This window comes from Aythya ferina (genome assembly GCF_964211825.1).
Source record: "Aythya ferina genome assembly, chromosome: Z".
In the NCBI taxonomy this organism is placed as follows: Eukaryota; Metazoa; Chordata; class Aves; order Anseriformes; family Anatidae; genus Aythya; species Aythya ferina.
The window spans coordinates 68655820-68676992 of NC_140299.1; the positions used below are offsets into that span (position 1 = coordinate 68655820).

General features: G+C 42.5%; 1 protein-coding gene across 1 annotated transcript in view; it reads left to right on the forward strand.

Annotated features, from left to right (window-relative positions):
• Positions 1-19197, forward strand: part of MTAP (methylthioadenosine phosphorylase) — a 38626-nt gene extending 19429 nt beyond the window's left edge. Inside the window, exons 5-8 of the mRNA XM_084503705.1 lie at positions 2215-2317; positions 5559-5798; positions 7186-7308; positions 17037-19197. Of these exons, the coding sequence (XP_084359831.1) occupies positions 2215-2317; positions 5559-5798; positions 7186-7308; positions 17037-17075 (505 nt within the window). The 3' untranslated portion in view covers positions 17076-19197. The remainder of the gene's footprint in view (positions 1-2214; positions 2318-5558; positions 5799-7185; positions 7309-17036) is intronic.
• Positions 19198-21173: the final 1976 nt, after the last annotated feature.

Below are 21173 nucleotides of genomic sequence, written 5' to 3' on the forward strand. Positions count from 1 at the left end.
TACCTAAAGGGAGGATGCAAAGAAGATGGAGGCAGACTCCTTTCAGGGGTTCCCTGTAACAGGACAGGAGGCAGTGGGTACAAGCTGCAGCAGAGGAGGTTCCCTCTGAGCAACATGAAGCACTTCTGTGCTGTGAAGGTGCCTGAGCACTGGTACAGGTTGCCCAGGGAGGCTGTGGAGCCTCCCTCCTTGTGGATCTTCAAAAAGACACCCAGACATGGTCACAGAATCACAGAATGTTAGGGATTGGAAGGGACCTTGAAAGATCATCTAGTCCAATCCCCCTGCCAAAGCAGGAACACCTACATCAGGTCACACAGGAATGCATCCAGGTGGGTTTTGAATGTCCCCAGAGGAGGAGACTCCACAACACCCATGGGCAGCCTGTTCTGGTGTTCTGTCATCCTCACCATGAAAAAGTTTTGTCTGATATTTAAGCAAAACCTTCTATGTTCCAGCTTACACCTGTTGCCCTTTGTCCTATCATTAGATTTCACTGAGAAGAGCCTGGCTCCGTCCTCCTGACGCTCACCCTTTACGTATTTATAAACATTAATAAGGTCACCCCTCACTCTCCTCTTCTCCAAGCTAAAGAGACACAGCTCCCTCAGCCTTCCCTTGTAAGGTAGATGCTCCACTCCCTTAACCATCCTTGCATCTCTGTACAGGACTCTCTCAAGCAGTTTCCTGTCCTTCTTGAACTGAGGGGCTCAGAACTAGACCCGGTATTCCAGATGTGGTCTCACCAGGGCAGAGTAGAGGGGGAGGAGAACCTTTCTCGACCTACTAACCGCACCCCTTCTGATACACCCCAGGATATCACTGGCCTTCTTGGCCACAAGGGCACAGTGCTGGCTCATGGTCATCTCACTGTCCACCAGCACACCCAGGTCCCTCTCCCCTTTGTTGCTCTCCAGTAGGGCAGTCCTCAACTTACACTAGTGTCTGGGGTTGTTCTTGCCCAGATGCAGGACTCTACACTTCCCCTTTTTATATTTCATTAAGTTTCTCCTTGCCCAATTCTCCAACCCATCGAGTTCCCACTGGATGGCAGCAGCCTTCTGGCATGTCCTCTCAGTTTAGAGTCATCAGCAAACTTGTTCTCAGTGCACTCCATTCCCTCATCCAAGTCGCTGATGAATGTACTGTATAGTACTGGTCCCAGTACCAACCCCTGAGGAACTCCAGTAGATACAGGACTCCAACTCAACTCCGTCCCATTGACCACAACTCTCTGGCTTCTTCCCTTCAGCCAGTTCACAGTCCACCTCACTACCCAATCATCCAGACCAGACAGATCTGCAATGTACTTGAAGAAGCCCTTTCTGTTGTCCCTGACCCCTCTTGCAGAGGTTTAATTCGAAGGAGGCCTTAACTTTCCTAGTTGCCTCCCTGTGTCTGACAACAGTCTCATATTGCTCCCAAGTGGCCAGCCCCTCCTTCCATGATCTGTAGACTCTCCTCTTCCGCTTGAGTTTGCCCAGCAGTTCCTTGTTGAAGCATGCAGGTCTCCTGGCTCCCTTTCCTGACTTCCTACCTGTTGGGATGCTCTGTTCTTCAAGGAAGAAGCAGTCCTTGAAAGCTAACCAGCTATCTTGGGCTCCTTTTCCTTCAAGTATCTTGTCCCATGCGATTTCCCTAAGCAATTGCTTGAAAAGGCCAAAGTTGGTCCTACTAAACTCCAGGGTTGCAACTCTGCTTGGTATTCTGTTCGTGCCACATGAGATCCTGAACTCCACCATCGCATGGTCAGTGCAACCAAGGCTGCCCTTAACCTTAACTCCTTCAACCAACCACTCCTTGTTAGTGAGGACAAGATCCAGCAGCGCTCCTCTCCTAGTTGGCACGCCCACCATTTGCATCAGATAGTTATCATCAGTGTTCTGGAGGAACCTCCTGGGCTTTGGATGGCTGGCTTAGTAGGCCTCCCAGAAAATGTCAGGGTAGTTGAAATCCCCCATGATAAGCAGGTCCTGGGCAACTTGCTCTGGGTGTCCCTGCTTGAGCAGGGGGTTGGACCAGATGGCCTCCAGAGGTCCCTTCCACCCTGATTCTGTGATTCTCTGATTACAGGTGGTGACTGAGTGATTGCCATTGTACTGATATTTTTGTTCCCTTCAAGAATATTACGGTTTTGGACTTTTGTAAATTTATTGTTTCCTATTATCACTTGTCTCTGTTCTTCTCCGTTGAGTATATTTTCTGCTTTTCCAGGACAACTAAAAGACATTATACTTTGTATGATGGTCAGTGTTCCGCTCTTCCAGGAGTATGTCATATTCCAATGGCAGAGCCATTCTGCACCAAAACCAGAGAGGTTAGTGAATTTTGTAGATGTATTTTAAAATGTTATATTTTTATTATACTTGTTACGTATGGTGTAGTAGTCTAATTACCCACGATCAGAATATGGAGATAATCTCCTCCTCTTCCTATTTCTCAGATATGTCATGATATTAAAGAAAATTGTAAAATTTGGAAGGTATGGGAAGTAAAAGATCTTGTAGGATCTAAAGTAGGTACTTGAAACACTTTAAGAAGACACTTGGCAACCTAGATTTCTCCAGAGTCTTAATAGCAGGGCAAAATATTTTTATTTCTTGTGTAAATGACAAGAGAGCAACAGTGTGGACTAAATAGGAAGACAGAATTAGAAATTATTTCCTTTCCATTCTAAATGAAACAGCGTCTTTGGCTAAGACACTCTACATATTTGCAGTACAGAGAATTAAGAATAATACTTCAGTATTCACAGAAATACCAATATTTCATTTGTGCTTTTGTGCATTGCTGGTCATGGTAGAGAGTAATGGCCTTGTTTAAAGGATATTAAACATAGAAACTGGCCAAATTACATTTGCCTTTAGTTCTTAAATTTTGCTTCTCTTAATTTAGTCACTTCAAGATTTTCAGGCTTAGAAAACACGTAGAATAGTGTGAACTGCTGCTCTGCTTTTCAACACCTTTATAAACTTCTAGAGTGTATCTGATTAAATATGCCTTCTCAGTGTATTCTTACATCTGAGAAAAAGCAAAGGTGAAGATTGAACTCAGTGTTTTGTGCCATTGTGGAATTCTCTGATCAGAAGCTGCAGGGACTTACATTCTCAAGGGCCACAGGAGTATTTGCAAGATTAGTCATGTACATCCAACAAATTCACTCTCCATACCATCAGTTACAACAACGAACAGGTCAAAACTGAATTACGAATCAAGTGACTCAATCTGTACCCTAAGCATCTACAAATATTTGTATTGCTGAGCTATTCTGCTTGTCACCATTTCACTTCACTGCCATTAAAAGCTATTTTTGTTAATTAGCCAAGGGACAATGTGGATTTGACATATTAACCCGTAGGTCCAAGTGTTGTTAGCAGAACATTACAGGGCACTAGGAATGAAGGTGAAGTAAAGAATTTTTAAAGCTGAAGAGGAAACAGACTGCTATATATTATATATGTGACTATTCATACCCTTCTTCCACTAGGCAGTAAATTATGCAAAATAATTTGTAGTTTACAAGAAGCAAGAGCCTAGCCACATGCTGTTATCAAAGATTAGGTGCCGTATAGTTGTTTACTGACTTTGAGCATGTCATGTCACAACAGATTCAAGGATTTTATTGACATCTAACTGTAAACTTTATGTAATGGTTTAAAAACAGTGTTATTACTGAAATGATTAGCTATACTTCATTCTGTTTCTTCCTCATTTTTTAGAAAGCATAAGTAGATACATATAAGCCATTTCCTGAGGATGCAGGAAAAGTGCACCAAGGCTGGTTTCATCTGATTGTTAAGTATCTATCAACAATGCTCTTTAGATATTAATTTTTGTAAAAAAAAAAAAAGAGCAGAGAAATGCTACTTTTTCAGAGAACAAACATTTAGGTACTTCCCAGTCTCACATGTAATCATTATCTCATTAGCTCGTGCATTCTAATCAGCTTAACAGATGTTTTAAAGAAATGTTGTTTTGAGCTCCTAGAGAGGCTGAAAAGAGATGCTTTGACTTTGTTTGGAAATATCAGATAAAAGTGAATTGATTTTTTTTCCAGGAAGTGTCCCTGAAAAGTGTTGGAATTATTTCAGTTTTCCCTGATTGAGGGGACTATCATAGCTAAATGCAGTAGCAATTAAACCAAAACTGTTAATGTAGTAAGCTAATTAAGGAATTTGCATGAAAACATTTGAAAACTTTTTATTAAATTGCATTTGTGCAAATATGTGGGAAAATTCCATTGTATTTTTACACAATGTAAATCAAATGAGAACCTGAAAGTGATTTATCTTTTCTGTGATTGCAGGCTTTTGAATAACATAGTCTGTCTTGGTTGTTACTACTTCTAGAAACAGCAGCATCTTATGAGGACTGGAGTGGTAACTTTATAAAGCATTTCAGGGAAATACTTCCCAACTCCTCTCGTTTAAGTGAAATCACAGCTGAAGATTTTTATTCATTTATTAATAACACATAATTAACAGGCAAACAGTGAATTATATGTTCAGAATCAGTATAAGGGATAAGGCACAATATTAGATACAGCATGTTAATAAATACATACAAATTTCTAAAAGTCCTTCTGTGGCTGATCTCCTAAAACTGTCATTTAGGGCCATCTATGCATATGCACCCAGTTACATGCACAAATGCCCTTCCCCAGCATGTGTGGGTTGCAAACATACCCACCCTCTTTGGGGATGGCAAGTTTGCCTACACATCTGCTGTGGGGTAGTGTGCTCCAGCAGACATTTCAGAAGTCCATGATGCTGAGAAGACAAGGCCTTTCTTTGCATGGTCATTTTAAGCAGGTGTCATTACTGTTACTTTCCTACTCAGGTCAGTTGTGGATTTCCTAGTCCCATTTACCCATGCTGGTACGCTCTCACTCTTACGGTATCAACTATTGCTTCCCAAGCCATGTACCAAGAATGGAAATCATGATGATGATTTCATCATCATGATGTACGTGGTCCTTGTTGGAAATGTAAGGACTATTAAAAAATAAAAATAAAAATATACACGTACAGCTCAGCCACAAGCAATAGGGAAAACGTAAAAGTTTCAGATTCCCAGGGTACTCTTTAAAGTATACACTTAGAAAGTTTTGTAAACTTTCAAAAAGTGAATTTCATATTTTCCCCATCTTAACTCCAACACTGTGGCAATGCAGTGCTTGGTGGTGTAAGCCTGTAGCATTTCATGATTCTGTTCTTAAAGTAAGCAAAGCCTAAATATAACTAAATATAAATATAACAGAATGTTTCTGTTTTCCAATCTCCTTGGTCTACTCTGAAAACAGTAAGCCAAGTGATACAATCGAAATCAGGTGAGCCCAATATCATTCTTATTAGTAATACTATTAATTTATCTTGCTGGATGAGAAAACTGAAACTCATTGTTGCATTTGGACAGCTGTAGCCATGTGAATACTGCTTAGTATCAGGGTAATATTTTTTTGTATATAAGATTTTATTTTTTTGTGTGTGTGTGTGTGAGATGCAGAGCAGTGCACCAGGGAAATTATTTGCTTTTCCTTATATTGACATGCTTTGCAGGTTCTTATTGAGATTGCAAAGAAGCTTGGGCTGCAATGTCATTCTAAGGGGACAGTGATCACAATTGAAGGCCCACGTTTCAGTTCTCGAGCAGAAAGCTTGATGTTTCGCAGCTGGGGAGCTGATGTTATCAACATGACCACAGTGCCTGAAGTGATACTCGCAAAAGAAGCTGGAATGAGTTATGCAAGTATTGCTATGGCAACAGATTATGACTGCTGGAAGGAGCATGAAGAAACAGTGAGTGCAACTTTTTTCCTCTGAGTCTTGTTCAAAAGGATCTGGATGAGAACCTTTATGTAGTTTTTGGCAGAGGTCACATACTAAATTAAATCTGGTTTTACTTAGTGTTGAAGAATTACTCTGGAGTAACAATTGTAAAGTAAGAACAGAAACAGATGTTGCTACCTCCTTCATTTTTATAAACTCGCCTTACTGCTAGCAAACCATTTAGCACCTTGTGTCTGAATCAAGGGGGCTGTATGTATGAAGTTAGTGTGAGATTGTCTCTTGTAATCTGTCTGGTGTTTTTTCTTTTGCAACTCTTTGCAAAAGGTTATGTCTTCTTTAGTTCTTTTTCTTGTGGAATACACTTGGGCCAAACTACCAGTGAAAAGCTTCCACAAATAGCCTGTTAAATCATAGTCATCATAGAAAGGAACAGCAGAACTTTACTGCATGATACAACAGAGCCAATTTAGTTGGACACCTGATAATTTGCCTAAGTAACTGGAAAACTTCTCTCTCGATTTTTATGTATACAAATAAATTCTTTCCCACACCCCTGTACAGTATCACTTAAACTACTTCTAATTTCTCAGATGCATTCTGAATCTTGCCTCCATTTTTCTGCAGCACTGTTTGAACATAGACTGAGCACTGCTGCAAAAACACTAGTAAATAGAGATGACATAGATTTTTGTGGAGCCAGCAGTTCCTGAGGCATACGCTTCCATAATATAAAACTACTTAGTATCAGATACAGCTTAGCACACATAGAACATTTATTATTATTAAATTGAATTTCTGACTATCCAAAATATTTTTTATCCTCTAATATTCATCAGTACACAAAAAAAAAGTATCAAGTCTTTGGTAAAATTAATACACACATCTGTACTGTGCTATAATAAAGAGCCCTCTGTGACATTTTATTTCAAGTTCCCTGTAACACAGGGAGAACAGAACTGGTGACTTCTCTGCAAATTCCACAGAGATTTAATAATTACTTGTTTTACTTAGCTTTTGCTTTTTCTTATTTTTTTAGGTTATCACTTTATCCAGATGTGTTAGTTTTAGTTTATTATGATTCATAAATATGCCTAGAAAGCAATATGTTTTTTCTCTAGTGACTTTACTTGTAATGTGTTCAAATTAAAAGCTCAACCAACATTTTTTTTGAGTATGAAGTTCATAGGACCAAGCTATAACATACAATCAAACGTACACTCCCAGAGGAAAGAAGTTTTAGCAGCTAAAATGATCATGACATTTTAAAATACATACTGTGTTTTTGTCTGTGCTTCACCTTTTCACTTAGAGCTGGATTAGTTGAATAAATTTAGTTGGAGCATTTAAATGTGTGCCATAAAAATTGAAATACCACTCAGTTCAATTTCATTTGTAGGTTTCAGTGGATAAAGTTTTAAAGACGCTGAAAGAGAATGCAAATAAGGCTACTAGCATACTCCTTAGTGCTATACCTCTGATAGGCTCCATGGAATGGACAGACACCCTGCACACCTTGAAAGTAAGTACACATATAAGGTCAGTTTGTACTGGGGACAGCGTATGCATATGTACAAGTCATGTAGGTGTATGCTGTAAAATGTTTCTGATTAAATCATAATTTTTTTAACTAGGTGCTTTAACAAACCAAATCTATTCAAGATGGACAAATATATTCATTAAGAGTTTTACAAACTTTGCTGCAAAAATTCAATTTTAGCTTCATTTTCATGGCAAGAGTTATAAAAGGTAAAAAGATTAAAGACATCTATATATGGACACTGAAGTATACGCTTCACAGCACAGTGTACTGGTTTAACCCAGCCAGCAGCTAGGCACCACACAGCCATTCGCTCCCCCTGCCTTCATCCCCCATGAAATGGGGGAGAAAATCAAAGGGAAAAAATCAAAAGGAAAGCCTGTGGATTGAGACAGAAACAGTTTATTAGGATAGAAAAGAAAGGAAAATAATAATGATAATAGTACTACTAATAATAATGTTTACAAAACAAGTGATGCACAATGCAATTGCTCACCACCTACTGACCGATACCCAGCCTATCCCCAAGCAGCCGGTCCCCCCACCCTGGCCAGCTCCCCCATATTAATTGTTCAGCATGACCCCATATGGTATGGAATACCCCTTTGGCCAGTTTGGGTCAGCTGTCCTGGTTCTGTCCCCTCCCAGCTCCTGCTGTACCCCTAGCCTGCCCACTGGCAGGACAGAGCAAGAAGCTGAAAAGTCCTTGGCTTCGTGTAACCACTGCTCTGCAACAATTAAAACATAGGTGTGTTACCAGCATTGTTCTCATCCTAAATCCAAAACACAGCATCATACCAGATACTAGTAGAAAAATTAACTCAATCCTAGCCGAAACCAGGACACACAGGTAAGATAAAAATTTTGGCGAGTATACTGCTGAGAAACCTTTACATCTGCTCAGCTATAGATTAAGTCCTGGAACAATGGAAGACCAAGTGTTGAAGACTGAAATGAATCAAAAACGTTGTGTTCTCTTTAACGTGTATAATGTGAGGAGTTTGTTACAAAATATGTGTAATAGCCAGATTGAAATTATTAGAACTGGATTCACCCACATTCTTTCAGATCCAAAGAGCATGAAAAAAAGAATGGAAAATAATATTATTCAATAATACCTTAGTGATGGATTTCTTAGGCAGATTTTTTTCTGAGACTAGAGTTTCCTTTTATGTTTTTTTAACATTGCCACAGTTTCACGGGAGTACTTGAGATTCCTTTCTGTCTACAGGATAGAGGAAGGGAACAATGTTAAAATTGTTTGGATGTCTGTCCAACTTCTTAAGGTTCTTGTGACAAATAGCTACTTCTGACAGTCCAAGTGTGTGTAGCATGAGATGAACTGAGGATTACATTGGGATGGTGTGTGAGAGAGCGAAAGAGAATTGGAATGTGAGAGAGTGTACAGAAGTGTGCCAGAAAGAGGTGTTAGTGGAAGCAGCATTCTGAAAAGGAGGAAGCCTGTTGGGGAAACAAAGGAGTCCAATCTCTGATGCTCTTTCCACTTAAAGGTTCTTTCTTTCTCTTTTCTAAAAATTACTATGTTTACGGAAACTTAAACAAGTAAGAAAGACAAAACCAGACATGTCCATGTGTACCTGAAAGTGTTCCCTGAAACTCAACTATCAACAGAATTGTCTGTGCTGTCAAAATCTTCAGTGTCTTTTGATGGGTATAAAAATTTGTTTCATTTCTGGTCTGGTTCTCTTGTCAGTGATTCTCATATGTGGTTTAGTCCATGTCCTAAAAGAAAGACTTACTAAGTTAAATTCCCTGCAGATTCTTGTAAGCATACTTGAACAGGTCAGATTCATGGAATTTCAACCCCAAACCCTGAAATGAGTGACTTTGGATTATGTTTTCAACTTCTCCTCACTTAAGTTCCAGTTATCAGGAATAGCTATTAGTTGTTTTTCATGTCCCCTCTACACATCTGTGAGAGGCAACAACATTTTCCCCTTCCTCTGTGCAGTCTTTGGGAAGTTGTGGCATAAATGGAAAAGGGAGGCAGCAGTACCAGTATTCCTTCTCCCTTCTAATCCACACAAAGCATTTTCAGAGGACTTAACTACATTTTTTGTTAAATACTAGCTGTAAAAAAAAAAAAATCCTCTGGCAACTACTTTAAAAAATGTGCTAGATATACCTCAGCTATTTTATTCATGGTGGTGTGCAAGGACCTTATAGAATCATAGAATCATAAAGGTTGGAAAAGACCTCCAAAATCATCTGGTCCAACTATCCCCCTACCAGCACTATAACCCACTAAAGCATGTCCCTAAGCACCACATCCAGACTTTACTTGAACACCCCCAGAGACAGTGACTCCACCACCTCTCTGGGCAACCTGTTTCAATGCCTGACTGCTGTTTCTGAGAATAAATGTCTCCTAATTTCCAATGTGAACCTCCCCTGGCACACCTTGAGGCCATTCTTTCTTGTCCTATCACTGGTTATCTGTGAGATAAGGCCAACCCCCAGCTCCCCACAACCTCCTTTCAGGTAGTTGTGGAGAGCTATAAGGTCTCCCCTGAGCCTCCTCTTCTACAGACTAAACAACCCCAGTTCCCTCAGCAACTCCTCATAGGACTTGGCTTCCAAGCCCTTACCCTTCTCTCGACATGTTTCAGGGCCTCGATGTCCTTCTTGTAGTGAGGGGCCCAAAACTGAACACAGGACTCAAGGTGCGGCCTCACCAGAGCAGAGTACAGGAGGACGATCACCTCCCTGCTCCTGCTGGCTACACTATTCCTGACACAAGCCAGGATGCTGTTGGCCTTCTTGGCCACCTGGGCATGCTGCCAGCTCATGTGCAGGCAAGCATCAACCAACACTCCCAATGCCAAATCTTTTTCCTCTGCATAGCTTTCCAGCCACTCTGCCTCAAGCCTGTGGTGTTGCATGGGGTTTTTGTGGCAAAAGTGCATGACCTGGCACTTAGCCATGTTGAACCTCATCCCATTGGCCTCTGCCCATTGACCTATCCTGTCCAGATCCCTCTGCAGGGCCTCCCTACCCTCCGGCAGATCGACACTTCCCCCCAGTTTGGTGTCATCTACAAACTTACTGAGGGAGCACTCAATTCCCTCATCCAAATCATCAGTAAAGATAGATAGAGAGTGGACCCCAACACCGACCCCTGGGGAACACCGCTCATGACTGGTCACCAGCTGGATTTAACTCCATTCACCACTACTCTTTGGGCCTGGCTGTCCAGCCAGTTTTTAGCCTAGCAAGGAGTGTACCTGTCCAAGCCATGGGCTGACAGTTTCTCCCAGAGAGAAACTGTGGAAGATTGAGTCAAAGGCTGTGCTGAAGTCTAGGTAGACTACGTCAACAGCCTTTCCCTCATCCCCCAAGCAGTTACAGAAGGAGATGAGGTTGGTCAGGTAGGACTCGGATTTCATGAACTTTCCCAAGTAAATAATGCTGCAAAGGTACTGAGGGATCTAACTCCAAATCTGGAAGGTGTACTTGAATAAACAGTGAAATAGTGTCTTGTTGCTTCTGTTTGTATGATTGTCTCGATTCTTCATAGGGAATGAAAGAGCAAGTGGCTGGAAAGAACTGACACCAAGTGTGTAAGGTTCCCATACTCTTTTACCATTTCATTGTCAACTGTTTAAAACACCAATTCAATTGCTTTCTGCAGCTTTTGAACTACTATTTTCTGAAAGAAAACATGATACATGAAGAGGATGGAGCACTTCTTTCTAATGTTGCTTCTTAGGCTCCTTCTCTTAAGTGTCTGCTGCTACCTAGTATTAGTGATGACTTTTGAGATAGTTTCACTTTGACTTGGCAATTCTTATGTGTTTATGCTCTTTGCTGGTAGTGGCTTGGTTTGAGTGATAATATACTGAGAAAGGAAGTTGGTCTGAAGGTACTAAAAGTATTGGAAACAGGAACTAGGTATTGGCAGTAGGGGTTGAGATCTGATGTCAGGAGAGTAAGAGTCATACTGTTTCTGCTTTAATAGGACAAAGCAGTGTGGACAAGTGGCAGGAAAGTCTGAGGTTTGGAAGTGTTGCTTTAATTTTATTTTTTAGGAAGGGCTGGAAAGGCTAGCAATCTCTCTGAGACGTTAAATAGTGGTAGATGCAGGGCTGGTCCTGTGTTTCCATGTTTGTGGATAAGGAGAGAGGCAATTACTTGATACAGCAAAGAGAGAGAGATGTTTGTGCCTCATTGTGAGTATGTAGTTGAGCCATTAAGTTAAACATATCTTATTTTTGTTGATGCAAAATGTTATGTGGATTTTGTTCTGGCAGCTTTAAAGGTCAGCTGATGAGGGTTTTTTGAACATTTTCACAGGTACCTTTTCCCAATGCTTAAAGGCAGCACCTTGTGTGTACCTTGTGAACTGTGCAAGCTTGTACTCAGCAGTCAGTTACCAAGAGAAACCCTGCCAGCTTACACTCAGGCTGCAGCTGGGTATCTCAAACAGGCATTTGCTGGTGTCTCTTTCTAGTGTTTGGGGAAGCATGTAAAACCATAAAATTCTGCGTGGATAAAACTTTTCCTTTCTGACCTCTGTAATCTGGCTACTGTGACTGGAGAGACTTCACCAGACAGGTGCAAAGGTGTTGCAAGGCTCCTTGCCCAGCTGCATTACTTGCCTCTTTCCCAAGAGGTGTGTTTCCTACTTAACCATACAAGCACATGGAGGTGTCACCTCTGAAGCTCACAGTGGCATTTCAGGAAACCCTGGATGTTGAAGCAAGGAAGTTCAAGGGCTGTTTTCCTGCTCATGGTTAGGCTGCTTGCCATCCATTCTATGTTGTGTCTTTTTGCCTGTGGTATGCCAATTAGTTTAAGGCTAATATGAATGTTAGCATTTTTTAACTACCAACACATCTTTAGGCCAGTATTTTGTGGCCATGTTGCTGTAAAAGGAGACCATTCTCCAGGCTCAGGTTACATGACTTTGAAAAAAAAACTTGAAGTAAACTTTTCTGTATGCACACTATCTTCCCAGCTGAGACACAGTCAGCATACAAAGCCCTTACTCTTTCAGAACAGGTGTGATCGCATTGTGTTTCTGTCATTGATCAGGAAACACAGATCATCCCAATAGTCCACATGTCTGACTGGTGTCAGGGAAATTTGTGATGAGTGATGAACAGCTTGTATGACTGGACTGTTGTCATGGAGGCCTATGTGCTTTTTAGGAAAGGCAGGCCAGGAAAGTGAGGTGGTGGAGTTGTACTTTATGTGAGAGAGCAATTGGAATGCATGAAGCTCTGTCTAGGGGTGGTTGAAGAGAGAGTTGAGAGCTTATGGGTAAGGATTAGAGGACAGGCTACCATGGCTGATACTATTGTGAGTTTTTGCTACAGGCCAGCTGATCAAGAAGAGGAGGTAGATGAAGCCTTCTACAGACAGCTGGAAGTACCCTCACAATCACAGGCCCTGGTTCTTATGGGGGACTTCAACCACCCTGATATCTGCTGGAAAGACCACACAGCTTGGCAAAAACAGTCCAGGAGGTTCCTGCAGAGCAGTGATAACTTTTTGACACAGCTGGTGGAGGAGCCAACAAGGAGAGGTGTGCTGCTGGACCTTGTATTAACAAAGAAGGTCTGGCTGGAGATATGAAGGTTAGGGCAGCCATGGCTTGAGTGACCATGAGATGCTGGAGTTCAGGATCTTGCAAGGGAGAAGCAGGGCAAAAAGTAGGATCGCAGCCCTGGACTTCAGGAGAGCAAACTTTGGCCTCTTAGGGACCTATTTGGAAGAATCCCATGGGTGAGGGCCCTGGAAGGAAAGGGAGTCCAAAAGAGCTGGTCGGTATTCAAACATCACTTCCTTCAAGCTCAAGATCGATGCATCCCTATGAGTAAGAATGCCAGCAAAGGAGGCAGAAGACCTGCATGGATGGAAAAGGAGCTCCTGGCAAACCTCAAACACAAGAAGAAAGTATAGAGCATGTGGGAAAAGGGACAGGCCACTTGGGAGAAATATAGGGACATTGTCAAAGTATGCAGGGATGTGACAAGGAAGCCCAAGGTCCATTTGAATTTAAATCTGGCAAGGGATGGCAAGAGCAACAAGAAGAGCTTCTTCACATCCATCAGTAGTAAAAGGAAGATGGGAAAATGTTGGGCCTGCTGCTGAATGGGGTGGTGCCCTGGCAATGAAGGATACAGAGAAGGCAGAGTTGCAGAATGCCTCCTTTTCTTCGGCCTTCACCGCTAAGACCAGCCCTCAAGAATCCCAGGCCCTAGAGACAAAAGAGGAAGTCTAGAGAAAGGAGGAATTCCCGTTGGTTGAGGAGGATTGTGTCAGAGATCATTTAAGCAAACTTGACATCCACAAATCCATGGGCCCCCATGGAATGCACCCACGGGTGCACTCTCCATCAACATTTGAAAGGTCATGACGAACAGGAGAGGTGCCTGAGGACTGGAAGAAAGCCAATGTCATGCCAGTCTTCAAAAAGGACAAGAAGGAGGATCCGGGCAACTACAGGCCAGTCAGCCTCACCTCATCCCTGGAAAGGTGATGGAACAGCTCATCTTGGAAGTCATCTCCAAGCATGTGGAAGATAAAAAGGTGATTGGGAATAGTCAGCATGGATTCACCAAGGGGAAATCGTACTTAACCAATCTGATAGCCTTCTGTAATGGGGTGACTGGCTTGGTAGATGCAGGGACAGCAGTGGATGTTGTCTACCTTGGCTGCAGCAAGGCTTTTGACACTGTCCCATAACATCCTTGTGGACAAGCTCAGGAAGTGCAGGATAGATGAGTGGACGGTGAAGTGGATTGAGGAGTGGCTAGAAGGCTGAGCTCAGAGGGTTTAGTCTGCAATGCAGGGGGTCGGTACTTGGTCCAATCTTGTTTGATTTATTCATCAGTGCCCTGGATGATGGAACAGAGTGCACCCTCAGCAAGTTTGCTGATGACCCAAAGCTGGGAGGAGTGGCTGATACCCCAGAGAACTGTGCTGCCATTCAGAGGGACCTGGACAGCCTGGAGAGATGGGTGATGAGAAACCTCATGAAATAGAACAAGGGCAAGTTCAGGGTCCTGCACCTAAGGAGGAATAACCCCAAGCACCAGTACATGCTGGGGGCTGACATGCTGGAGAGCAGCTGTGTAGAGAGGAACCTGGGTGTCCTGGAGGACAGCACACTGACCATGAGTCAGCAATGTGCCCTTGTGGCCAAGAAGGCCAATGGTATCCTGAGGTGCAATGAGAAGAGTGTTGCCAGCAGGTGAAGGGAGGTGATCCTCCTTCTCTGCTCAGCCCTGGTGAGGCCACACCTAGAGTATTGTGTCCAATTCTGGGCTCCCCAGTACAAGAGGGGCATGAAGCTACTGGTGCAAGTCCAGCACAGGGCTACCAAGCTGATTAGAGGTCTGGAGCATCTGTCATACAAGGAGAGGCTGAAAGCTGGGCCTGTTTAGCTTGGAGACGAGAAGACAGAGAGATCTTATCAATGTATATGATTATCTGAAGGCAGAGTGTCAAGAGGATGGAACCGGACTATTTTCAGTGGTGCCCAGTGACAGGACAAGAGGCAACGAGCACAAACTGAAGCACTGGATGTTCTGGCTGAATATGAGGGAGGAACTATTTTACTGTGAGGGTGACAGAGCACTGGAATGGGTTGCCCAGAGAGACTGTGGAGTTTCCTTCTCTGGAGATATTCAAAACCCCCCTGGATGTGATCATGTGCATCATGCTCTAGGTGACCCTGCTTGGCAGGGGGTTGGACTGGATGATCTCCTTCCAACCTTAACCACTCTGTGACTGTATGCACAGTTGGATCTTCTGGTCACTGAAAATATTTGTATAGTAAGATGATAATCATTGGCGGTTACTGCTGTAATGCCCACAAAATCATGGAGTTCAAGATCCTGTGGAAAGAAAGAAGGCAAATAGCAGAGCACAGATGCTGAACTTGAGGTGAGCATACTTGTTTAACCAGTAAACAAGTAGGTAGCATCTCATGGGAGGCAGCTCTGAAGAGGCAAAGAGCTCTGGAAGGCTAGCAGATCTTTAAGGTCAGCATTCTCCAAGTGTAAGAGTGATCCAAACAAAGACCAATCAGGAAACAGGGAACAGAGCTCCAGTGCAAAAATGCAGAATTCAAAAATTGGAAGCAAGACCAAGCTACAAAGGAGAAATCCAGAAGCAAGACCAGAAAGAAAGGAGAAATCCAGAAGCAAGGCATATACAGATGGTTTGAGGGAAATGAAATCTTGCCTGTAATTGACACTTCGAAGGGACATCAAAGAAAACTAGAACATCTTCAGCCATTGTATGATTTCAAAAGCTGATCAAGGAAAATATGGGCTTACTACTGAATGAAGTAAACAAATTTGTAACAACAGACACTTTCCAAATGGAACTAGTATAATAGATTCTTATTATCTTTGTTGGGAAAAGTATTGGTGAGAGAGAAAAACTGACTTGTTGAAAAGATTCTTAGCTCACAACTGTGAATTGAGCTTTGTACTTTTATTGCGATAGGATTCATACCCTTGAGGTTTGGAAGAGAATCTGTGCTGAAATGGTAAAATGAACTTCATGTTGTAACTGATTTTTTTTACTATTTACGTGTAAGAAAATCAGCTTATAGTAGGGCATCAGAACTTCTGTGAATGCTCCTCAGGTGAACTTAATGACTGTTTGAGGATTCCTGCAGATATTGCCTGCCTTTTTTAAACTACTGTACCAGCCTTTGTGAAATGATGTTTGTCAGAGCTCTCTGATAAGAGGGAATGGTCTATTCAGATAAGAGAGCTGTAAATACTATAGGATGGTTTAGACTGGGCAAGGTATACATAGACATATTTCAGCACACTTCATCTTTGACGTACTTGGACTATAATATGTTTGGTACCTGGCAAGTCAAATGGCATAAAAGTTAGCTTTTTCAGTCATTTTTTCTAGTTTATGATTGATACCTACATTCATAATGTATGTATCTCAAGCTCTGATCTTAAGGATGTTCTTGACTAATTTTCTTTCCCAAAAAAACTCCCAATCGGTGAGCCTACTTATATGACTAGAGTGAATTGGCTCAGGTGAATAAGGTGGAAAGTAAATTAATTGAGAGTTCACTTAACTGTAGTTGGATCAGTTTGTGTACTGTGGCCCTTGCAGGCTAAGGACCTCTCAAGAAAACTGAAGTTTAAAAGTTTATCAGGTCCTACTGTTGAATGTGGCTGATGTCAAAGTTGCCTGTCTCTGCATATCATGAACATTTAATTCACTCCCAATCAATGCACCTTTAGAGAAAGGTTTTCTGTTCTTGATAGCTGTACTTGAAAATTGTTGATGAACCAACCATGTAAAATATCATCTTGTTAGGGAACTTCACTTTCAGAGCATTCTGATGACATTTATGAAGAGCTTTATACGAATGCAATGTATGTAGATGAAAAACAAAAGCTGCACATTTTTTCATTTGTAGCCTGCAAGCCTAAAAACCTTAATTTTAGTCTTGTGTTTCTACAGTATGATCATTGGTTCTCAATACCAATGTGCACGTTACATACAGCTACATAAAGCTGTAGTGACAAGTTCTTGAACCCTCAAAATTCTTTTAACATCTATGGTGTTTGGGGAAGTTGGAGATGCTACACATATGGAAATTACACCTGTTTGCAAGCTGAATGGAAGCTATGTAGCCTGCCTTTACACTGAAAGTAAATCTATCAGAGGAGATACTCATTTACTTTGATTTTGTATTTCAGACAACTGTGCAGTGTTCAGTCATTCTGCCAAAGCAGTAACAGCCTGGATGGACTGAAGTTTGAGTCCTCACAAAGAAGAGTGGACTACTTCCAAATTTCCAGAGGGGATAATATCTTCGAATACCATGAAAAGTACGAAAGAATGGTGTAAACATTGACCAATTACAATGTATAAGACAGCTTTTGTAATCTCGGTCATGCTTAGTAATCTACAAAATAGTGAAAGTTAGGTTTTGAGTATGTTTTAAACTTGGAATACCTGTACTATATCATTTCATTGGACAGTAGAAAGCAGATTCACAAGTATGGTATTTGCTTTGCTATTTCTGCATCTTATTGTTTCGTCTGATGGGGATACTGGTTACCATTCATTTCAGAAACAAACCAGAAAAATTAGTATGTAATTTCATAATAAAATTATACTATTTTTATACATTATCCATATTTTTATTTCAGTATTTTTGATACGCAGTTTTTTTGTTTGTGTGCTAGAAGAAACAGTTTAATAGTAGGAATCACCGAATGGTTTGAGTTGGAAGGGCCCTTAATGATGTGGTGTAATTGCCTGAAGAAACTACAAAAATAAAACTAACATTCGCATTTTTAAGGAAAAGGTACAGCATTGAAGAGGTTTTCAGGGTAGGGCATAACTGCATTACCTGAGCGTTCCCTAGGCTTCCAACCTTAGATGCTATCGCGCTGGGGAAACTTGGTGTGCTAGCCCTAAGGAACAGCACAGAGTGTAGAGTGGAGACACCACGTCTAGGCTCTGTAATCAGGTGGGGCCTCGATTGTTCTTGTGCACAAAGCTGCACTTTTTGCCACCCTGAGCCAAAGACCTGTCATGTTTTGACAAATGCTGTACCCTACTGTACTTTTTGCTCATTATAGTATAATTATAATACCAAAACACACCTGCATCCCAAAAGCTACCCGCCTCCAAGGTGCGACCACCGCTCACTGAGCATGCGCCCTGAATTTCTCGGAGCCTATTACTTTAAACGGAGACGGGAAAACTTTACACCAATCATAACTAAGATATGCTTGACTAGAGCCACTCAAGCTCCACCTAAAAGATAGAAAATAATATAAATTGGCCTAAGAGAGAGGGGATGTCAGGGAAGATACCACCGTCAGGGGAGATACCATCCTGAGGAAATACAACATCCTTAGGACCTCCTGACTCCTGGGATCAGTCGACGGGCTGAGCCTCTCTTCCCCCCCATTGGGACGCCTTTGGGTGAGATCTGAATACTTGCTTATAAATCTCTATAGTCTTTGATCCTTTTAACGCGTTTATTTCTAGGCTGCACACCTGTAACACCTGTAACACCTGTAACATCTGTAATACCTTTAACACCTATAACACCTGTGTATTTCATGCATACTAGCTTGCTTTTGCAGACAGTCACTATCGCTGGCAATCCAAAAGAACCTGATTATCTGTTGCTGTAATAAACCATACTTGATTGCATTGTGATAGCTCTCATTGAGTGCAACGAGGGTGAGGGTGGTTATCTGTGATAGTTCAGTATTCTGAATCTAACCAGACCCCCAGACAGTTAATGCGTTGATAGTGACTGTCTGAACGGACCCCCAGACGGTTAACATGTTTTTGGTGAATGTCCGACTGGTTCAGTACTCTGAATCCATCCGGGCCCGTAACAGTTAATCAGCTACACCCCTTAACACGACAAATGATAATCCAGTTCCACCCTTCGTGCCATGGGCAGGGACACCTTCCAGGTTGCTCAAAGCCCCATCCAGCCTGGCCTTGAACATTTTCAGGGATGGGGCATCCACAATAATAATAATCATCATCATCATCATCATCATGGTTCTTTCACAGCTGCAGTTGTGTCATGAATGAGCAGTCTTATTACAAAAACATTAGCAAATGCCTATGCCAAATTTGTGCCTGAAGATGCAGTTATGTGATTTACAGAACTATATAGAAAGGTACTTCGCTGCCAAGGGCCTGAACACTGTGCTGGCCTTTTGCTGCTTCACTGACCTGAACAACCCTGGCTTTAGTTTCTATTTTAAATGATGAATGTACTTGAGTGCTTTGAATGTATGCATTTATTAAAACAGTTTGGCTTCAATAAAATAACCTGCTGATTCTTGTCAAAAAAATAAAACAAACATATCCTTCTCTGAACAGTGTGGAAAATTGATTTATTTTTTTCTGTATACATACTTCTAGTCATCCAGTGTGAATTTTGCTTGTCTAGCACTGACTTGCCCTTCATGGAACAAGTTGTGATACTTTGTAAACACCACTTACTTACAGTAATTTTGGAACATACTGTACAACTTTGAATATATTGTGCTGCTTATAACTTAAGATTCTACATCCATGAAACATCAAGGATCACTGAAACAAAAGTGGATCAGAATGCAAAACAAGCTAAGCAAGGAAAAAAACAGAAACATGAAAGGTACAGATTCTCCTAATAGTCACAGAATCATTTAGGTTGGGAAACCTCCAAGATCACCTAGTCCAACCTCTGACCTAACGCCAACAAGTCCTCTGCTAAACCATATCACTAAGCCCTACATTTAAATATCTTCTAAATACCTCCAGGGATGTTGACTCAACCACTTCCCCGGGCAGCCTATTCCAATGCCTAACAACCCTTTCAGTAAAGAAGTTCTTCCTAATATCCAACCTAAACCTCACCTGGCGCAATTTTAGCCCATTCTCCTTCGTCCTGTCACCAGGCACGTGGGAGAATAGACGCCACTTTGCTACAGCCTGCTTTAAGGTACCTATAGAGAGTGATAAGGTCACCCCTGAGCCTCCTCTTCTCCAGGCTAAACAATCCCTCAGCCGCTCCTCATAAGACTTGTTCTCCAGACCCCTCACCAGCTTTGTTGCCCTTCTCTGGGCTCTCTCGAGCACCTCGATGTCGTTCCTGTAGCAAGGGGCCCAAAACTGAACACAGTACTCAAGGTGCAGCCTCACCAGAGCCAAGTACAAGGGGACAATCACTTCCCCAGCCCTGCTGGCCACACTGTTTCTTATGCAAGCCAGGATGCTGTTGGCCTTCTTGGCCACCTGAGCACACTGCTGGCTCATATTCAGCTGACTGTCAACCATCACTCCCAGGTCCTTCTCTGCCTGGCAGCTCTCTAACCACTCATCTCCCATCCTGTAGCACTGCTTGGGGTTGTTGTGCCCCAGGTGCAAGACCCGGCACTTGGCCTTATTGAACTTCATGCAGTTGGCCTCAGCCCATCGGTGCAGCCTATCCAGATCCTCCTGCAGAGCCTTCCTACCCTCGAGCAGATCGACACACGCGCATAGCTTGGTGTCGTCTGCAAACTTACTGAGGGTGCACTCGATCCCCTCATCCAGATCATTGATAAAAGATATTGAAGAGAACTGGCCCTAGTACTGAGCCCTGGGGGATGCCACTAGTGTCTGTCTTCTGACTGGATTTAACTCCATTCACCACGACTCTTTGGGCCCAGCTATCCAGCCAGTTTCTAACCCAACAAAGCATACAGCAGTCCAAGCCAAGAGCAGCCAGTTTCTTGAGGAGAATGCTGTGGGAAACAGTGCCTTACTGAAATCAAGGTAGACCACATCCACAGCCTTCCCCTCATCCACTAAGCACATCACTTTGTCATAGAAGGAGATCAGGTTCGTCAAGCAGGACCTGCCTTTCATAAATCCATGCTGACTGGGTCTGATCACCTGGTTGCCCTGCAAGTGCCGCATGATGACACTCAAGATAACCTGCTCCATGAGCTTCCCTGGCACTGAGGTCGGACTGACAGGCCTGTAGTTTCCCAGCCCTTCTTGTAGATGGGCATCACATTTGCTAGCTGCCAGTCAACTGGGACCTTCCCTGCCTGATAGCCAGGACTGCTGATAAATGATGGGAAGTGGCTTGGCCAGTTCTTCTGCCAGTTCTCTCAGTACCCTCAGGTGGATCCCATCCGGCCCCATTGACTTGCATACAGCTAATTGGAGTAGCAGGTCACCAACCATTTCCTTGTGGATTGTGAGGGCCACAATCTGCTCCCCATCCCCTTCCACCAGCTCAGGGGACTCGGTATCCAGAGAACAACTGGTCTTGCCACTAAAGACTGAGGCAAAGGCGGCATTAAGCACCTCAGCCTTTTCCT